The 22,824-nt window shown below is 32.7% G+C and overlaps 1 protein-coding gene across 1 annotated transcript; it reads right to left on the bottom strand.

Moving 5' to 3' along the window:
• Positions 1-19,864: 19,864 nt before the first annotated feature.
• LOC112018360 (serpin-ZXA) lies at positions 19,865-20,930 on the bottom strand (the record flags this gene model as incomplete). The annotated part of the gene is given in 2 exon segments (XM_065763670.1): positions 19,865-20,267; positions 20,270-20,930. Coding segments are annotated over 2 exon segments (786 nt in total), but the record flags the coding sequence as incomplete, so codon positions are not given.
• Between the last annotated feature and the right edge of the window lie 1,894 nt (positions 20,931-22,824).

Below are 22,824 nucleotides of genomic sequence, written 5' to 3'. Positions count from 1 at the left end.
AGAAGTAAGCATCTGCTAGTGCTAGAAGCTGTTTATTAAAGTATATCGTATGGGCAGAAACGCGTTGGACTTTCAGTCCTCGAGGAGAAGTTCTGTATGTACTTTCTTCTCACGATTTATTAGTTATTACAAACACCCAGTTCGTGTAGTACCAGATTGGTGTTCTACTCCTTCATAATTAACCATCTTGCCATTATTGTTCTTTGCACATGGTCATACTCATTCCCCTATAATAATAACTTGGAATTTCTCTAATTTAAACCTCACACTTTCACGAGTGTCACAATCAAAACTCATATGTACTCTCAGTAGAGCAATGATAGGAATGTTAGTATTACAATATTTTAAATAACTTTTTTATGACTCTTTATGTGGTAAATTATGAGTATGAAAAAAAAAATTATGAATTTATATCTCTGCTAGTCATAACTCGCTACGTAAAGAGTTATAGCAAAAATTAGATAAAATATTATGGTATTAGCGTTACTTTTGTTAAACTATATTTTAATAAGAAATTTGGCACCGAAACACAAAAGGAAAGGTGTACTTTTTTTACTTTAAAAAAAAAAAATTGGCGTTTTTTGTTGGATTGTGTCTGTGCAAGCGAGTGAGTGAGAGAGAGAGATAAATGTAATGGTTTTTAGATGAATTTTTGTCCTTTTTTGTAAAGTTTTCCTCACTCATGTGAGCATATAATATGGTGAGATATGCCGGTTGAATCAAACAAGGCTTTTTTTTTTTTTTTTTAAATGTGTATTTGTATTAGATTTCTTATGGAATTAGATGGAGATTTTGATTGTTAGGTTAATGAAAGTGTACGGTTAATTTTTTTTTTTAATTCAATAGTTTTTTTTTTTTTTGAGAATGTAATTCAATAGTTATAATGGAAGAGAAGAGATTTAAATCCTGGAAGTACATTTTTATTATTTGATAGTTACAAAACAATGGTTTAATTTAATACAAGTCCTTCTCAAAAATAATAATAATAATAATACAAATAAAAGTATAAGGTCTAATTTATTACAAGTATAAAACTATGGGGTGATTTTGAGATCCCCTTTTTTTTCTTCATTTTTCAAGTTGAAAACAAGTTTACATATATATATATATATATATATTGACCTTTGAATTTTTGGTAGCAGTTTCATATTAATTGTAATTTACCACCAATAAACCTTTTTATAATTAGAAAATAAAGACAATATTGAATTTTGTAGTAACGTCGTCTTCTTCTTCTTCTTCTTCTTCTTCTTCTTCTTCTTCTTCTCTTTTTTTTTCTTCCTTTTTTTTTTTTTTTTTTTTTTTGCAAAACTTGATGTAATGTCTGTACTCAAAAAAAAAAAAAAAAAAAAAAAAAAAAAAAAACCATCATAGTAAAGTGGGTGGTCATACTTTTTATGCATTTCTTAATCCAAAGCCAACTTTAAGTTAATTATTAGGCATATTTATAAGATTGTGCTCATTTCTTTCTTTTTTAGAATACTAAGTATTTTTAATACACACACTCGAGGAAAGGGAATAAAGTTTTTTTAAAGAAACTTACAGCGATATATATTCAAAATGGTCTAATTCTTGGAGATACACATTACAAGTTTTATATCTTTTTTACTCACACTTATTTTCCAATGTGGGATTAACCTTTTTTTTTTTTTGAGAATGCTAAGTATTTTTAACACACACAAAAAGAAATGAGAGAAATTTAAAAAAAAAAAACTTATAGTGGTGCTCATAATGATACAGCTAAAATGGTTAAAAATTTAATGCCAAAGGTCCAAATCTTATTTTATTAGCAAACAATTATTAAGTTCAAGGTTTAAAGCCAGCCAAATTATCGGCCAAATTATTCATTAGACTCAGTATAGTGTACATTTCTATTCGTCAAGGATTAAAAGAATAAAACAGTATACTATACATACAAGTGGACCCCACACACAAATTTCACTTTTTTATTTTTAATTTAATAATTCGATAATTGAGAAAGTGTAGATTACATGCTTGAAACTCATGTTTAGTAGGTATTTTGCCTTTTTTGGTTAGGTCTTACGACACTGTTCACGACCAGCCAAACTTTAAAAAACATGCATAAGCAAGTTAGTCGTGAGTCCCATGGTACTATTTATAGTTTAAAAATTATTTTATTACAGTGTTTTTAACAATAAAATTTTAGCAAAATAAATAGTGTGGGGACAGTTTTTGCGGCCCAAGCCCAAGGAGGTATGGATTCGGAACCCACTGAGCCCAAAACAATAAATTTTGTAGAGAGTGGGCGAAAGGGCTAGGCAAGTAATGAAAATGACAGTATTAAGCAGCAACACTGATGTGAGAAGCTGAATTAATGTGCTCTCGGACTAAAATGGGTACTCTGTCCGAAGAGATGTTTTCATTCATAATCAAGGATTACAATTCTTGGAGCTACAACCATCTACTATATCCTTTCTCTCTCCTGTTTTCCGATCCCTTTCTATCAGAGGTACCCTTCCCTTATATAGCATTACCTTCTTACATCTCCTCCGTCCACTTGTTCATCATCCAGGCATCCACTTGAGTACATGTCCTATCATCCCACCTTTAGCCTTATGTGAGTGGCGGTAGCTGAGAAAGCACTGTTCAGGTGTCCTGTCCACATAAATGCGGCCAGAAAGGTAGGTGCAGGGCATTAAATGTGGTGGTTGAAGTATGCCTCCTTGATATTCCCCTGTTGCCGTTATCTTTATGTGTGTCCGAGGCTCCTCTCCCTCCTGACGCTTGTCAAATAGATCACTTGAACCTCCCATACTCGCGTTTGATCAAACCTCTTCGGATCCGAGGACTCATGACTACTCGGACATATGAGCATCTCCTCGGATGGTATACGTGTTCATCCCCAGGCATCCCCCATTGGCGTGGGCTTCCGACTGAAGGCTTCATCTCCTCGGATGAAGAGTGTTCCTCTTTTAGGGCCTTGGGCCGAATAAGCTGGGCTGGGTTTTTCTCCCCCCACAAATAGTATTTAAACAAACTCTAATACTATGCGCAACATTGTTCACAAGTTATTGAGCTGTCAAGTTGGGAGTCATTACTTCTAAAATATTTTATCATTGACATGATTTTTATTGTTCATTAATCATGACATGTGACCTCATAAGTTATTAAAAAATAAAAAAGTGAAAATTTGTTTGGTGCTAGACTTGTTAATCTCCTACATTCCCGTCACGTTGCAGAATAGGACAGTATTGAATTTCATACTAATGTCTTGCCTCAACCATCGGCGAAATTATTCATTAGACTCAGTATAGTGTACATTTCTATTTGTCAAGGAATAACAGAATAAAACAGTATACTATACATACAAGTGGACCCCACACATGAATTTCACTTTTTTATTTTTAATTTAATAATTCAATAATTGGGATAGTATAGATTACATACATGAAACTCATGTTTATGTAAGAGGAATATGTAGTATATCCAATACATGAAATAATTTATTTGAAAACTAAACAATTAAGCGTCGGTTTGCCTAAGGATTATTAGGCGTTTTGCATTTTTTGGTTGGGTCTCACGGCACTATTCACGACTCAGCTAAACTTTAAAAAATGTGCATAAGCAGGTCAGCCGTGGGTCCCACAGCACTATTCATAGTTTAAAATTTATTTTGATACAGTGTTTTCAACAAAATAAGCAGTATCTAAACTAGGGGTGTGCAGAAAACTCACCGACCCGACCCAACCCAACCCGCTGGGTTCGGTCAGTTTTTAAGGCTTGGTGAGTTGGGTTGGGTTACAAATTTTTTTTTTATTTTTTTATTTTTTTATAGCGGGTCGGGTTTTGGGTCATAAAATTACAAACTCGCTAAACTCGACCCGACCCACTCATATTTAATATATATTTAAAATATTATATATTTAATAATTTTTTAAAAAAACTGGCTTTAGGTAATACTAATTTAATATATATATATATATATATAATATTATGTAATTAATAAATTTTTTAAAATAATCAATTCTTCATATTCTATATAAAAGCCAATTAGTTCACACAAACCCTAATAAATTACTATTGTTGTTTAGTCATTAGTGTTGTTTGCCTTTAGGGAGTTACATTAATACTAATCTTTGGGTTTTTTTAATATATTAATATTTATATTTTTTTTCTACTCAATTTAATAATAATAATAATAATAATAATAATAATAATAATAATAATAATAATAATAATTTGTCAAACCCATGGGTTCAACCCGACCCATGTGGATTGGGTTGGGTTGGATTGGACTTATGTGATGGGTTGGGTTGGGTTGAATTTTTTTTGACCCACCATGGTGGGTTGGGTCAAAAAATCCCCTCAACCCGACCCATGCACACCCCTAATCTAAACAGACCCTAATACTATGGGCAACATTGTTTACAAGTTATTGACATTATTTTTATTGTGCATTAATCATGACATGTGACCTAATAAGTTATTAAAAAATAAAAAAGTGAAAATTTGTATGGTGCTAGACTTATTTATCTCCTACATTCCCATCATGTTACAGAATAGGACAGTTTTGAATTTCATACTAATGTAATGTCTTGCCTCAACCATCATACTAACAGTTTTTAACATTGTTTTAGTGATCAACCATCACACTTTTTATAATACATGATGATGCCAAGATCGTCAGTCGAGATAATCATCCAGTAGGATTGCTAACCAAGGTCACCCAAAAGCCCTGCAAGAACAAATAAAAAAAGGGAACACTGGTGTAGTGTCTGCCACAGAGTCTCCGATGATAAAGTTAGAATGACTAGAAGAGAAAAGAAGATTCAGAACCAGAATATGAGAGAGTATTAGCTAGAGTTTCGATACCTCCTCAGGTCATGGGGCGCTGGTATATATATGTGCTTGTTTCTTCCTTCTAGCCGTTGGTGGTGCTTTAATGGTGGTTTCAATGTGGTATCTGTAACGCTCCTTTGGGGTGTTAATGATAAGATCTTTGTCTCTCCAACGGTACAGAGACACATCATTGTCATGTAACGCTTCGTCATTGATTGTGGGTGAATGGCCTCATCTTCGTTCGGCAAGTACCATGAGAAGGACAAAGATTGATGTTACTCTCATCCACTGTCTTTTCTGTGGACAAGGATATAACTGAGACTATCAATACATATATGGAATGATTATGCTAATAAAGATGGTTTAAAGCTCAATGCTAATGGTTTTTCATTATATATAAATCAATTTTTTAAGATTGTGAATGTGTAAATGGACCATCAATGTACGATTTCATGAATCCTAATTTTCCATGAAAGAGAATGTGTGAAACTATTACCATTCTTTTTATATAAAAGACTTATATATTAATTGATATGATAATAAATATGATTTATGTAACTTAAAGTCTTTAATAATATAATAAATAATATCTCAATTTTTTTTGTTATTATTAAATAATGACACGCAAGACTTATGCGATGTAAGAGCATCCACTTTCCATCTATTTTGCACAAAAAAACTACTTTTTTATTTTACACACCCATTTTACAAAACACCCATATCAGTTTATCTATTCTACACATTGATCTAATAAAATATTCATTCTTTTACAATTTTTTATTATTCTCTCCCTCACCACCTCTCTCTCTCTCACAGACCCAATCCGAAACCCATTCAATCACCTATCTCTCCCTCACCGCCTCTCTCTCTCACAGACCCAATCCACCTCTCTCTCACTGACCCAATCCACCTCTCTCTCACTTTCTCATCAACCAAACAATAATTACAATCCTCCATTTCATAATAAAATAACCACAAAACATCCAAACAACATTCCATTTTCACTTTCTCAGATTTTCTCATGAATCAAACACTTTCCTAGATTTTCTCACAAACCAAACAACTCAAATTTAAGACAAATTAAACAAAATTTTCTCAAATCCTCCCACCTCCACCACCACCACCACCACACAAACCACCATGAACGACTGCGACAAATTTTCCAGCCAACTCTGAACGACTATAACAAATTTCCCAACCAACTCGTTCATCACCTCCTCCACGGTGAACAGACCCATTCAAGACCTATTGTAGTTGTCGAGACCTAAAACACCGTCGCCTCATTGCTTCAAGGCCATGGAGACGTGGGTTCCGACGAAGCCAGCAGTGCCGGTGACGAGGATGGTGAGGCCAGAGTTGGTGAGGCCAGTGACAAGGACGGCGAGGGTTGGAGAGAGAGAGAGAGAGAGAGAAACCAAAGACAAGAGAGAAAAAAATTAATAAAATAATAAATGCAAGTGCTACAGTAACCGTGCATATATACACGGTTATTGTAGCAATTATGCATTTATACACATTTTTGCACCCATTAATGTGGGTTTTTTTGGGTCAAAATGTGTAAAATAATACCGCTAACATCACTCTTCTACTAATAAAGAGATGTTAACAACAATAGTGATAACAAAGTTTATCTTTCTCTGGAGGAGAAAAAAAGCAATAACAAATACCTGTGCCTTGTTTGTCCTCACTCCAAAAATAAAAGGTGCATTTATTAGTCTTTGTTAATGCATGAGAGGAAAAAAAAATGATCTTCATTTTCTTTAAAATGAAAATACTTCATTTTACACTTAAGATTTAATATTCAATTTTCTTTAAAAAAAGATTTAATATTCAAGAATTTAAGGTTATACATAGTGTCACGTAATTTAAATTGGTTACTATTAATTTTTATTTTATATTTTGTATAATGGAATTTCAAGAGTTAATTGTACTTTACCCACCTAAATCATGGGGTCAAGTTCGATCCCGCTGCTAAACTATAGAATCAAACAATCAACCTATTTGATAGATTTTCATAATAGGTAAAAATAAATGCCCATTTTTCGAAAATTTTTTCATCAATTTCAACATTTTAACTGAAAAAATTAGAAACTTAAAATGTGAGAAATTCATTATGTGAATATTACTCAATTTTAGAATTTTTCATATTAAAAACAGCAAATGTCTATTACCAATCAATCAGGGATATTGCTTGATTTCATACTTTAGTAAGGAATTGAATTTAATAACTTAATATCCACTTGAGAAACCAAATTCTATGTTGAACACATCAGAGAGAAGCCACACATACATACATACATATATTTATTTATTTATTTATTTTGCTGAATAGTGAATACCCAAAGTTTCCACATTATCAATATGTCATGCTCATGTAACACATCTTTTTTTTTTTTTCAGCAATGAAACCATTAAATAAAGATAATCAGAAAAGTAGATATCAAAAGGTTCAAGACACCTCATTTGGTTCTTTAGAGGTCTTATCATATCCTAATCTCAAAAATCTTATCCCATGTAACTTGTCTAATCAAGTTTAGCATCATTATCTGATAAGGTAAATTAAGTCATAAAAGTTTAACCAAGCACTCATGAACTTTTAAATTACATATAATTGCATTCCTTTTACTGTATATGAAGCCCCAGCTGTGACAATCTTGGTTTTGATCATAATAATTCATATATCTGTTTGACAAAAAAATAAGTGTTTTTGAGGGGCCTAGGCAATAAGAGGACCGGAGACGTTTCTCAAGGTTTTAACACATGACTAAATATCCCATACCAAAACTTTAAACAATGACCGACATCAATATATCATAGGATGACTCATGACAGAAACATTTCAACTTGCAGAGTAGATTTTGGTCTTCTGATTTTCTCTAAAACTTTGGATTCTTAATCAGGCATAAAACCCCACCACCCATTAAATGGAAAATAGGAAAAGACAGAAAGGGAAAGGAGAGAAAAAGAGAGGGGTGGGGGAGGGGGGTTGTATTGGGAACATGATTTAAGCACTTAAAACCGTGTTTTTAAAATACGATTTTAATATTTAAATCACATTTTAAGCAAAATATTGTTTTGAAAACATTATTTAAAATCATGTTTCTAACATACAATTAAAAAAAAAATCTAAATTCTCGAAAAGTTTTGAAAACAATGTCAATTTAAAAAATATTATTATTTTAAAAATTTTGCTGGGAGATATATCGAAAGGGATTTCAAGACGTATGAAAAACGAACTTTTTGCTATAAAATTGATAATGTCTAATAGTTTGTTTTTATTATTTGACCAATCAACTTTTTTGAACAAGACAGGAGGAATTAACATCATCAGAATTATCAAGAAACAACAAAACCCCCCAAACCATATAAGGGGGCAAAGAAAACAACAAGTCCTCCACCTGGAATCTACCCAAGGCTGCCAACATATCAACACATCTATTGGCTTCTTTATCAAACTTGGATAAACATCCAGTTCTACAACTAAATAGGTAAAACCCACAGATAAGCCAAAGAAATGCCAATCACTTTTGTATTTAACTTAACCTAGATCAGAGCAGGAGCTTACAAATTTTGTTTACCTATTACCTTTAACTTAAAAAAAAAAAAAAAAAAAAAGCAGAGTAAAAAGTTCTCAATCCTTAAGCATATTCACCAAGATCAATGGCAAAGCCAACACTTTATTTTTGGAGTGTTTGAGTTAAACTAAAACTAAGACCCACACATGATATAAAACTCACAACAGTGAGAGACAAGATGCACATAACTACTACACGAGATAATTTCATCCTGATAACATTTTGTTCAGCAAAACCATTGTTGAACTTAAATTATAAACGCTTTTAATTTAAATTATTTATTGTCTCAACTTTATTTCAAATAATATAAGTTTTAGTTTTTTTTTTTTTTTTTTTCCCGAACTTTTTAAAAACAATGTATTGAAAATAATCAAATACTAATTGAATTTGTAAATATTGTTAACAGTGGTCTTAGTTGTAATTTTGGGGCAAAAAAAGGTTTGAATGTTTAATGTGTCAATGCAGAGGATAACTGACAGCAATTCAGTAACCGTTGAACTATTTAAAGTTTCGCGCCAGCCATGTGATGGCCATGCGATGCGTGGGACCCACTGACAAGGCTATCCCTAAATATTTCCGTTTAAATAAAAAAAATAAAAACAATAAGTGGTACTTACTACTTGGTAATAACTAATAAAATAAAATAACCTTATTATTATAAAATAAAAGAAATAAAATAATCTACTTCAACAGGTTGGTTGTTTTGGACACGATTGCGATTTACACAAATTTGAAAACACAGACCTTGGCACCTTGTTAGTTGTTACCAACCTTTCATTCGTTATTTTATTATTATTTACCACCTTAATTACTAAAATTAGATAGATAAGTTTTTTTTTTTTTTTTTTGGTTGGAAAGCAGATAGGTAAGTTTAAGTATTAAAAGGGTTGCATTAGAAACCAATGGTACGATTTTGTTTGTTTGTTTACATTTCATTCGTTATTTTATTAATTATTATTATTGTTAGAGGAAGGGTTTTAACCTGTGATGATTGTTCTTGTTGATTACTTTTTATTAGGGTTTATTTAGGATCTGCTTATTTTGTTGAAATTGAAATTTTTTTACTGAAAGTATTATAGATAAAAGTAAAAATTACTTGAAATAGTACAGTAATACTTATGAATAATACCAAAAAGTGCAGTGGGACCCATAAATAGTATTAAAAATAAACTGAATAGTAAAATAAATTGGCAAAATTAATCATGCCAAACGGACACTTAGGGTCTGTTTGGATACTGATTATTTTGCTGAAAACTGAAAATTTATTATTGAAAACACTGAAGCAAAATATTTTTTAAATAGCAAAACACTGTTCACATTGTGTCGTGGGTCTGCATTTTTCTTCATTTGTTTGCAACAATTCTATGGGTTCCATGCTTAAAACGCGTGAACAGTGCCTAACGCTGTAAAACATCTTATCCAAACGCACGCTTAATAGAGTAAAATATTGATTAATTATTGGTATAGGCAAAGATGGAATCTCAAGTATCCTATTTTACAACAAGAGACTTTTTTTTTTATAAGTCTTGTATTTGTATATTTCATTCATTAGAGCATTCGCAGCAGTGCATCTAAAATTTTAGCTATTTAGTTACACAAAAAGTTATTTTATCTATTTTACCTACATACATGCTACAACAATGGATCTATTTTAGCTTTTAACACAATAAAATAATATAAATACTATAATAAAATAATATTTCATTCAACCACCAACACACAACAACAACAACCATCAAACCCATAAAAATCATTGCACAACCACAACTCCGCCGTGCCTATCAAAACCATTGAAGAAGAAAAAAAGAAAGTAGAAAAATCACAGCCCGAAACACAAACCCAGCCCGAAACAAAAACCGAAACCCATGCCTGAAACAAAAACCCAGCTTGAAACACAAAGCCGAAACACAAGCACAGCCCGAAACACAAAACCGAAACGCCAAAAATAGAGAAGAGAGGCCGAAATGGGTCAGGTCGGCGGCCGAACGTGGGTCGACGGCGACGGGTCTGTGGCGGCTGGGCTTGTGCAGATTAGCGATGGGTCTTTGAGGAAGAAAGAAGAGTCTGTGGGTCTGTGGAGGAACGGTGAGAGTGATTGAGATACTGGAGTTGAGAGAGATACCGGAGTGAGTTGAGAAAGATACCGAAGCTGAGAGAGTGAGATTGAGAGAGATGAAGTTCAGAGAGAGAAAGAGAGAGAGGCAGGCACGGTGAGAGTGAAAGAGAGAGCAAGTGTGATTTTTTTAATAAAAAGCTAGAATAAAATAATGTATTTTTTTTTTTTAGCTCTCATGAACAGTGCACATCTATAAATAGATGTGCACTGTAGCAATGGAGCTAAAATTTTTAAATTTAGCTCCACTGCTACAAGGGTTTTTTTCGTGTTTGTGAAGCAAAATTTTAGCAATATAGTATTATAACTACACTGTCGCGAATGATCTTTGGATTAATTGATGTTCTTTTCCGAAGCAAACTTTTTTTTTGTCCAAGATTTGTTTCATAGATGTAAGTCAACCTTAAAAAATGAAATGCCGGAATCCGAGATCAGAAACACGTGATGCATAAGTGAAATTGTACAAACCATTAGTCATCATTATTATTAATTAATTGTCAACACAGTACTTCGTTTAAGAGCTTTTCTGCACTGCCTTCTTTTTAATTGTTTGCACTTTGCAGCATTATCGTGAAAAGCTGAAATGCATAAGTGAAATTGCCGTGCAGCAGGTGTGACTTTAAATGAATCATAACTAATAGACAAATCAAGCTAACTTGATAAAATAATATTAGATGAAATCTTAAAAATTGAAGATTAAAACGTAGCATTTATTGTTATTACACTAATTTTGAGCCACATTAGGATAGTATTTTAGCCCAATCAATCCTCTTTGGTCCACTTTAGTTCTTTCAATCGATTTGGTCTAATCTGGTCCAATCCATTTCAAACTAATTAGGCTTTAATTTGATTCTTTTTGTTAGTTATCTTCTCAGTTTTAGGCTTAAAATTTTATTTTTTGTATATATATTTTTAAATACTATTGGATATGTTCTAATTAGTCAATTGAAAAAAAAAATTGTTTTAATAACATCATTTTTCATTTATATAAAAAAATATTATAATTATGTAATATATATATATATATATAAATTATGTTACATTTTTTCATGCTTCGCGTAGGATTGCGACAAGTAAAATTAAATTTACTTGCATTAACGAAATTGAGATACTCAGGTACACTTTGAGAGTGAGCTTAAAATATTTAACTAAATGGAGATTACAAAGAAAACAAACAGGAATTTTATTTTATTTTTAAAAAAATTATATGGAGTTGAACAGTATTAGTATTATTTCTAGTTAAGTGATGTTTTTACTTTTTATTTATACTTAAGTTCTGATAGTTATGATCAGATCTCGTTGGACACATGCCTTCATAACCTCAATTTTTTGGACGGTTTTTAGGACGCGTTGTTGAACTTTTCTTGATCTTTGGGGCGGTTGCCCAATAAGATCCAAATCACTCTAACATATAAATCTTAAATTATTATAACTACCTTCGTATTCAATGCTACATGTTTGTCATGTAATAAAGCACATATTTCAGATACCTCTTGTTGTTCCAATGTTGAGTGTGTGTCTCCTTCATGAATAATTGTTCAATATTTTGAGAGCAATACTCTCCCTTCTCAAGTAATAGAAAAAAAAAAATCATTAATGTAAGAGTAGAGATCGGTATTCGGCAGTTCCAAATTATTGAATTACTTTTCCTCTTTGGACTCTTCTCCCCTGTTCGTCACTTGTCACGCATTGGCTTGTGGTAGTTTAAAGTTTTAATTATAGAATATACTCAAATACTGTTGAAAAAATAGTATTGAGTGAATAAGAAATTGATGTTTAATTTGTTCACTTGAAGATGTTATTAAAAATGATGAAAATCCTGAGTCTTATATAGGAAAGGAAAGAGATAATATGTGAGTTTATATGCCGGACTTTGGGTTGAACTTTGGTGTATGTGAGCTGGGCTCTCTTGTCCAAATAATAATTTTATTATTTTATTTTTTGAATTAGTCAGTCTATGCACATTAGTTTTTCTTTGAACAGTGTGTCTGTTCACTAACATATATAAATTCATAGTCCCTCATTCATGAAAACTAACTTTTTTAGAGAAAAAACTCTTCCAAAGAGAAAATTTTTGTTCATTCATTTGAGTCAAAGAGAGAGAAAGAGACATAGAGTAGTTCGCAAAGCACGAACCTTATGTGTCTCTTCTCCGTGCTGTAGATCATTTTATCATGAAAGGCAGACGTTCGTGAGTCTCAAAGTACCACAGATTATGTGAGGGGCGAAATCTATTCTAAGGAGATTATGTCAAACACAAGACTTGATCTGAATCATTCATCTTTCATGCATTTGGTCTGTGAGTTTTTAATCATTTGCAATTTTCTTCTTATATATACAACATATATTTATTGCATTTGTCTATCACATCTCTTTGTGTTATTACTTATATTTAGATCTGTATGTTATTCCTTTTGCTTTATTACAAAAGTAAATTGTTGAAACATATCCAACCATCTTAAAGCAGATTTTTATATTTTNACAACTCCGCCGTGCCTATCAAAACCATTGAAGAAGAAAAAAAAGAAAGTAGAAAAATCACAGCCCGAAACACAAACCCAGCCCGAAACAAAAACCGAAACCCATGCCTGAAACAAAAACCCAGCTTGAAACACAAAGCCGAAACACAAGCACAGCCCGAAACACAAAACCGAAACGCCAAAAATAGAGAAGAGAGGCCGAAATGGGTCAGGTCGGCGGCCGAACGTGGGTCGACGGCGACGGGTCTGTGGCGGCTGGGCTTGTGCAGATTAGCGATGGGTCTTTGAGGAAGAAAGAAGAGTCTGTGGGTCTGTGGAGGAACGGTGAGAGTGATTGAGATACTGGAGTTGAGAGAGATACCGGAGTGAGTTGAGAAAGATACCGAAGCTGAGAGAGTGAGATTGAGAGAGATGAAGTTCAGAGAGAGAAAGAGAGAGAGGCAGGCACGGTGAGAGTGAAAGAGAGAGCAAGTGTGATTTTTTTAATAAAAAGCTAGAATAAAATAATGTATTTTTTTTTTTTAGCTCTCATGAACAGTGCACATCTATAAATAGATGTGCACTGTAGCAATGGAGCTAAAATTTTTAAATTTAGCTCCACTGCTACAAGGGTTTTTTTCGTGTTTGTGAAGCAAAATTTTAGCAATATAGTATTATAACTACACTGTCGCGAATGATCTTTGGATTAATTGATGTTCTTTTCCGAAGCAAACTTTTTTTTTGTCCAAGATTTGTTTCATAGATGTAAGTCAACCTTAAAAAATGAAATGCCGGAATCCGAGATCAGAAACACGTGATGCATAAGTGAAATTGTACAAACCATTAGTCATCATTATTATTAATTAATTGTCAACACAGTACTTCGTTTAAGAGCTTTTCTGCACTGCCTTCTTTTTAATTGTTTGCACTTTGCAGCATTATCGTGAAAAGCTGAAATGCATAAGTGAAATTGCCGTGCAGCAGGTGTGACTTTAAATGAATCATAACTAATAGACAAATCAAGCTAACTTGATAAAATAATATTAGATGAAATCTTAAAAATTGAAGATTAAAACGTAGCATTTATTGTTATTACACTAATTTTGAGCCACATTAGGATAGTATTTTAGCCCAATCAATCCTCTTTGGTCCACTTTAGTTCTTTCAATCGATTTGGTCTAATCTGGTCCAATCCATTTCAAACTAATTAGGCTTTAATTTGATTCTTTTTGTTAGTTATCTTCTCAGTTTTAGGCTTAAAATTTTATTTTTTGTATATATATTTTTTAATACTATTGGATATGTTCTAATTAGTCAATTGAAAAAAAAAATTGTTTTAATAACATCATTTTTCATTTATATAAAAAAATATTATAATTATGTAATATATATATATATATATAAATTATGTTACATTTTTTCATGCTTCGCGTAGGATTGCGACAAGTAAAATTAAATTTACTTGCATTAACGAAATTGAGATACTCAGGTACACTTTGAGAGTGAGCTTAAAATATTTAACTAAATGGAGATTACAAAGAAAACAAACAGGAATTTTATTTTATTTTTAAAAAAATTATATGGAGTTGAACAGTATTAGTATTATTTCTAGTTAAGTGATGTTTTTACTTTTTATTTATACTTAAGTTCTGATAGTTATGATCAGATCTCGTTGGACACATGCCTTCATAACCTCAATTTTTTGGACGGTTTTTAGGACGCGTTGTTGAACTTTTCTTGATCTTTGGGGCGGTTGCCCAATAAGATCCAAATCACTCTAACATATAAATCTTAAATTATTATAACTACCTTCGTATTCAATGCTACATGTTTGTCATGTAATAAAGCACATATTTCAGATACCTCTTGTTGTTCCAATGTTGAGTGTGTGTCTCCTTCATGAATAATTGTTCAATATTTTGAGAGCAATACTCTCCCTTCTCAAGTAATAGAAAAAAAAAAATCATTAATGTAAGAGTAGAGATCGGTATTCGGCAGTTCCAAATTATTGAATTACTTTTCCTCTTTGGACTCTTCTCCCCTGTTCGTCACTTGTCACGCATTGGCTTGTGGTAGTTTAAAGTTTTAATTATAGAATATACTCAAATACTGTTGAAAAAAATAGTATTGAGTGAATAAGAAATTGATGTTTAATTTGTTCACTTGAAGATGTTATTAAAAATGATGAAAATCCTGAGTCTTATATAGGAAAGGAAAGAGATAATATGTGAGTTTATATGCCGGACTTTGGGTTGAACTTTGGTGTATGTGAGCTGGGCTCTCTTGTCCAAATAATAATTTTATTATTTTATTTTTTGAATTAGTCAGTCTATGCACATTAGTTTTTCTTTGAACAGTGTGTCTGTTCACTAACATATATAAATTCATAGTCCCTCATTCATGAAAACTAACTTTTTTAGAGAAAAAACTCTTCCAAAGAGAAAATTTTTGTTCATTCATTTGAGTCAAAGAGAGAGAAAGAGACATAGAGTAGTTCGCAAAGCACGAACCTTATGTGTCTCTTCTCCGTGCTGTAGATCATTTTATCATGAAAGGCAGACGTTCGTGAGTCTCAAAGTACCACAGATTATGTGAGGGGCGAAATCTATTCTAAGGAGATTATGTCAAACACAAGACTTGATCTGAATCATTCATCTTTCATGCATTTGGTCTGTGAGTTTTTAATCATTTGCAATTTTCTTCTTATATATACAACATATATTTATTGCATTTGTCTATCACATCTCTTTGTGTTATTACTTATATTTAGATCTGTATGTTATTCCTTTTGCTTTATTACAAAAGTAAATTGTTGAAACATATCCAACCATCTTAAAGCAGATTTTTATATTTTAATTTATTTTGTGATTTACGGTGAAAGGAATTTTGTGTTTGTTGAAAAACACTAAGGTTGCATTTGGTAACATGTAAAATATTTTCTGAGTGTAAAATATTTCAGGTGAAAATATTTTTGGGAAAGGAAGATATTTTCAAGTGTTTGGCTGCATTATAAAAATTGTTTTAGAAAATATTTCAGGTGTTTGGTTATTTTCTCAACTTCCAAACAAATTTTATAATAGAAATTTTCAACATAAGCTTAAAAGAAACAAAAATCAAAACAAAACCATTCGTTAAACTCAAACAATTTGGCCAAACAGAGAGAGGGAGGAAGAGAGAGTGATCAAAAATTGAGGGAAAGGGACAGGTAGATCAAGAAAGAGAGAGATCGGTTGTGGGCGACGATCTCGGCGGCGCGATCTCGACGGTGCTGGGGTACGATCTCGGCGGCATGATCTTAGCGTGATCTCAGAGGTGAGGTTGAGTGAGAGAAGAGAAGAGAAGGAAGAAAACCCACTAGTGCAGAGGGGAAAACGACGGCGCTACTCGTTGAAGTGTGGGTGGACCTCGAACCGGCATCGGTGTGTGAGGTGGAGCTCTGTCTCCCTCTCGTTGGTGTGTGGGGTGGAGCTGAAGAGCTTGGCAAGTCAGACCGTGTGGAGTGAAGAATTCCGAAAATGCTTTGAAGGTAAAATAACTCTTGCAATTGTTTTGCGAGTTTAAGGGCTTTATTTTATGGTCAATGTAAATGTTTTTGTTTGACTAAAATTTTCATGTGCAACCAAATACATGAGAGAGTGTAAACTATTTTCTCAAATCTATTTTAAGCATGGTTTTGAAACCCGGACCGGACCGTACGGTTCGACCGGAAAAACCTCGAACCGTTCAATTTTATGGTTCTTTTAGTTTCAATAACTGCTCTATGGGAAAAAAGCATGGATCTGTAAGAACTGCGATCGGACCTCACGGTTCTGAGAACTGTGATCAGTCTGCTTCTCACGGTTTTGAATCTGAACCTTAAAAAAAAAAAAAAAAAAAAAAAAAAAAAAAAAAAAAAGAAGAAAAGGAAGAAGACGACGATGAAGCAGAGGTGGCGCCATTAAGCAACTGCTGCTTCTTCTTCCTCTTCTTCTTCTTCTTCTTCTACTTCTTCTTTCTTTTTTTTCTTCTTCTTCTCTGTCCGTCTCCCTCTCTCTTTTTTTTTTGCTGAACTTTGTTATGTATGTGGTCTAACTTCTCACTTTCTCTTTCTTTGTATTTGTTATGACTACTCCAACTGACACTAGCCTAACATTGGAAATATAGAAAACTTCCTAAACTCTCCACGTGTCTACAGTACACTGACACTAGCTGCTGGGCATTGAAAATATCATGGTTTTAAAAACCGAACCCTTTTTTTTAATTTTTGGTTCAACCCTGGTTTTTGGCCGATTTTTCGGTTGTTGATCGATTTTGGGGCTTTTAATCGGACCGGATTGGCTTCGGTTCCCGATTGCACCGGCCGGTCCGGTTTGGTTTTTAAAACAGTGGAAAATATTGAAAGCTTTTAAATTTTGAATAAAAGAAGGGCTCTCCACGTATAGCTTTAGTACATATAGTGCTTGCTTGCTGTCAAGCACTTCCTTTAGCATATGAATATGCTTTAGTACATGTAATGCTCTCCACGTATAATGCTTTAGTACATAGAGTGGTGAACATTGACTATTTAAATGGGCTTGGTATAATGCTTTAGTACATAGAGTGGTGAACATTGACTATTTAAATGGGCTTGGAAAAAAAAGGATTTGCAGTCAAATGGGCTTGGCCATGAGCAAATAAAATAATTAAGAGACTTAATTATTTTATTGGGTTTCATAAAATAAAATTATTGGGTACTAAAATGTACTTTGTCATGACTTAAAAATAATTTAAAAACTCAATAGCTATTTTTTTAGAATTTAATAATTTTTATTTGTATTATGAAAGTTATGTTATAAAAAATACTATCTATATTTGTTTTGGACTATTTTAGTTAATTATTTTTTTATTAATTTAATGTTTTTATATATATTTAAAATAATTATTAAATTAATTATGACGTCATCACGGTTCGACCCTAATTCGATCTCGAAAACTTTGAATATCTCTTATTTACAGTTCAATAAACGATCTGGGTGTGAAAACTTTGATTTTGAGCCAAAACAAATGCAGCCTAAATCGGCAGTTGTATATGCTCTGCGCAAAACTTGGAAAAAGTGGGTTTGTGATCTTCTAAAGGTGATTACGTGTTTGTCTGTGCTGGTGATATTGATTTTTCAAGGCTATCCATCATCTTTTAATATTATAAAATTAATGTGATCTTTGCTTTTTGATAAAGTTGATTTGTGTCTACAGTTGGTGGTTTTGTTTGAATTTAGATTTGGTTCTACGGTAATCAATAATTGAGATTAAAAGTTAAAAAAAAAAAACCTCTCAACCTTAATCATTAAATAAAATATATTGAAAGAGTGTTAAAAAGTTAAAATTAAAAAGTTAAAAAGGTAAAAAAAATTGTGAGAGGATAGTTGTCTCTTTTGGATTTGTGGTTGACTGGACATTGTGTAGATTTATTTGCTGGTTATGTATTGCGCCTGCACTGTATCTGCAATTTGGTTTTGAAAAATAGATGAGTCGAGTTGAGGTAATAATTTTATTATTTTATTTTTTGAGTTACTCAGACTGTGCATAACTGTTTTTCTTTGAACAGTATGTCTGTTCACTAATGTATATAAATTCATAGTCCCTCATTCATGAAAACTAACTTTTATAGAGAAGAAACTCTTCCAGAGAGAGAATTTTTGTGCATTCATTTGAGTCAAAGAGAGAGAAAGAGACATAGAGTAGTTTGCAGAGTACGGAACTTGTGTTCTTCTTCTTCGTGCTGTAGATCATTTTATCTTGGAAGGCAGACGTCCATGAGTCTCAAAGCACCACAAATTGTAAGGGACGAAATTTGCCTTTTATGTTAAACACAAGACTTTATCTGAATCATTCATTTTTCACGTATTTGGTTTATGAGTTTTTAATCATTTGTAGTTTTCTTCTTATATATACATGGTTTATTTGGATACCGCTTATTTTGCAGAAAACTGAAAATAATTTAGTAAAATAATTTTTAAATGCATGAATAGTATCGTGTAACCAATTTTTAATGAAAAAGTTGCTGAATAAAGAAGTTTGTGGGTCTCGTAAACAGTGCACAGGAGCCACTGACAGACCACTTCCTAGTTGAAATGCGCTTCTCAACACGCAAAAAAAAAAAAAAAAAAAAAAAAGGAAAAAAGAAAGAAAGAAAGAAAATGTAGAAGCAAACGTGTTTGGTTTCATTAGTACCCAAACACCACCACACTATATATTTATTACTATTGCCTATCACATATTTTTGTATTATTGCTTATATTTAGATCTATATATTGTTCATTTTGCTTTATTACAAAAGTAAATTGTTAAAATATATCTAACAAATATTCCTATAACCAAAATGAGCAGGCGCACATCAAACAGAAGTTCGAATTCTTGTTGATTTGATTTGATTTATTTATTATTATATAGTTTATGCTTAATTTATTTGGTTTTATTTTATTTTTTCTTTACTTTATGCTAAACACATGCAGAAATCCTCCCATACCTCCTCATGGATTTTGATTATATTTGATTCTGGGAAATTAAAAATCAAGTGATTTGAGTAACCATTACTAGTATAAATAGATGGTTATGAATTTTAATAACAAATTATAAATGTGAACATTGAAGATTTTGTTCCAACAAAAACATTTGTCATATTGATCTAAAATAGTATTTTACTTCCAAATCATATCATATCCACCTATTAGTAAGGCTTAAATCTATAAATAAATTGTTTTCTTCACAAGTTATTCACACTATTTAAATTAAAAACCGATTCAAATTCTTCTCAAATATTTCTGTCCAACTAAACCAGAAATGCAAGAAAGATCACGTAGCCTAGCAGATTGGGGTAGATTGATTTGGGTTTTTTTTTTTCCTCTATTGTTTTTTAATATCGCATTGCCTAAAATTTAACATATTTTTAATCTGATTCAGAATTGTAATTTCCAGACCTTTAACATAGAGCTTAGTAGCTTTCATAACCATACAGCTTAGTAGCTTACATTTCACTCACAAGCCAATAAACAGAGAAGAAAAAGAACCAAAAAAAAAATAAAATAAAAAAAATAAAATAAGAGAGAAGAAGAGAAGCAGCAATACATCTGATGATAATAGCTACTACAGCAGATTAACCATACAATTATTAATTATGACGGTCAAGTGTTTGTTAGGTTTCATCTACTTACATGTTTTCTCCGGCATGGCGGATCATTCAGATTGCAAGAGGATTGAGCACATGTCCAATGAACAGCACTGTTCCAGTCAAGTCTTCTCTGATCAGGAACAAAAATGGGTGGTCAGCCACAAAGTCCATCTTAGGGGTGGGAGGCCTCTCAATGCTATGACAGCGGCAGAAGCAGCTGCAGCTTCTGTGCCTTCTTCATTAACCTCTATGAAGGATTTATGGAATATGCTCGAAACATATAGGTTCTGACCCACGAGTGAGTCGACCATTTCTGTCAAATCTGCTTCACCAGAGAAAGGCAACACCAGTCCTAGTTCCTTCAGAAGTTTGGAAGCTTCAAACCCAAAAGATATCTTAAACTTTGGGATCCTGAAGTCACCCACTTCTGCCTTTTGTTCTGGAAGATGGCGATCCAAGAACCTAGACTCAGAACCAACTTTCTCTACCAGAGCTGGCAACCCATCTTTTGCGTCTGGAAGAAAGAAATACATGGAAAATCTGCGCTTATCCTCACCTTGTTTATAAGGAAGTCCAAGGACTTTGAAACCATCATAGGCACCAACAACCTGCTTGTTCTTGCTAGTCATGAAGGGAACCTGAACTGAGCTCCCATTAAGAAGGTGGAAATCAGATTCTTTTGTTGCTGATGCATCAAACTTCTCATCCCAAGCTCCTTTGAAGTATAGCGCGTTTGCAAAGATTAGTCTGGTTGTGCTGTCAACCGACCCAGAAGGAAGCACCTCTTTGATAAGGCCACTAGTCTCCTTTTCAGCCCATGAATTCACTGTGCTTGTCACTTCAGCAGCCTTCAAAATTAAACATTATACTATTAACATATTTAGTAGATCAGTGCTAAAGAGCTAGCTGGTAAATACTGTGAACATGATAATTAAATAAAACATATAGCGTTACCAACTAAGAGACACTTCAACTTGGAAATTGAATAAATCCATTACGTAAGGTGCACTGCACAAATAGTTAACTGTTTCTGTATGGCATTTGGCACACATAAAGATAAACAAATACATTCAAGTAAACTATATCCTTTAAGCATTTCTTAAGTATGGAGAATTTACTTCAATATATTCTTAATGAAGAAAATAATATTAAAAAAAAAAAATTCAAACATAAAAAATTATTCAGTTTCCATTAGATGTTCAACCTCACTTAAAAGAATCATTGAAAACATATCATGTTGCAACTCACTGTGTTTGCAGGGTCAGTCACATATATAAGCAGAAGGATCCAGAGATTTGTCTAGGCTTAAGTTGGAATGAAGCACATATTCTAGTAAAGGAAACCAAAAGCATTTTGCGGGATTCTGAATCTTAGCATTAGGAAAATGAAAACCCAAACAGATGTTTAGGAAAATACTCCAGTCTTCATTGCATAGGCTTCTGATGAAGACCTCAGCCAGCATAGTAATTTACAACCACCAAAAGCAGTACTGTAGCTAAATCTTATTATTTGAAATACAAACATGTACACATGAATCCAAGCTTGAATTATTTATAAGTTTTTTATTCCAATTCATTTCCATTTCAGACACCTGATCAGCTAAGTTGATCATTCAATAGAACCAGACAGTTATAGTCATTCTAGCATGATCAATTAACAACAGATACGCATGGTTAATACTGAGATATAATCATAGAATACCACATGATCACAGCAGATTACAAACTGGTGATCATGCACAAAAAAGGTGAGCAAGCAACAAAGTGGAACATGTTAAGTATATAAGCAAGAAAATATAAAAATAAAATAGTAATTACATTAAACCATATATTATCATGGTAGTTTCAGATTAAACCGTTAAGACTGTTTGTTTCATATTGAATCCTGAACTTTTAAAATTATATCAATTTAAACTCTGGACTTTTCAAGTTTGATTGGAGGTTTAAATTGATCCAATTGTAAAACTCCATGGTTCAATGTGAAACTATAGTTTTAAATTTGTAATAATCTTGAACTTCAGAGTTTAATTTAAAACTTTTGAAACCATTGGGTTTAATTTAAATTCATCCCCAAACCAACCAGTTGCCATTCCTATACTTTTGAAACCATTGGGCATAGAAAAACCCGCCTTGTTGCTATTCCTACCCAAAGTATAGGAATTAAAATGTAAAATTTTCCAAAAAAGAAAAGAAAAGAAAAAAAAGAAAGGGAGGGGGGCGCACTGGCAAACCAATATATGTATTTTTCCATCAGACTGTCCTTCAAAATCAATATAGTAGTAGCTAAACCCAGCGGCATCATGACTGGACACGGTGGTATAACTCCAGAAATAGTGTTAGATGCAACTTTTACAAGAAAAAACTGAATTCGCCCCCTACTATACTATATGCTTTTCCCAACTACTAAAAGGGGGCACAACCGTAGTACACATGGTTTTTTTGGTTGGTAAGTTACACATTCGCTGGGTCAAGAACCTAAGCCTCACCCTCCACCTTGCTTTTTAAAGGGGGGGAAGTGCCATATGAGCTAGAGTTTATTGGCCTAATACAGAGGATGCATATAAGAAGGAACCAAAAGCTATCATCTAAAACCTCTACCCATTTATATATTTCCATCATCGCATAGTCTACAGAAACNTTGTAGGGTCAGTTTTTGCGGCCCAAGCCCAAGGAGGTATGGATTTGGAACCCTCTGAGCCCAAAACAATAAATTTTGTAGAGAGTGGGCGAAAGGGCTAGGCAAATAATGAAA

This window comes from Quercus suber, unplaced genomic scaffold (genome assembly GCF_002906115.3).
Source record: "Quercus suber isolate HL8 unplaced genomic scaffold, Cork oak 2.0 scaffold_518, whole genome shotgun sequence".
NCBI lineage: Eukaryota > Viridiplantae > Streptophyta > Magnoliopsida > Fagales > Fagaceae > Quercus > Quercus suber.
This window is presented reverse-complemented; position numbering and strand designations above follow the sequence as displayed.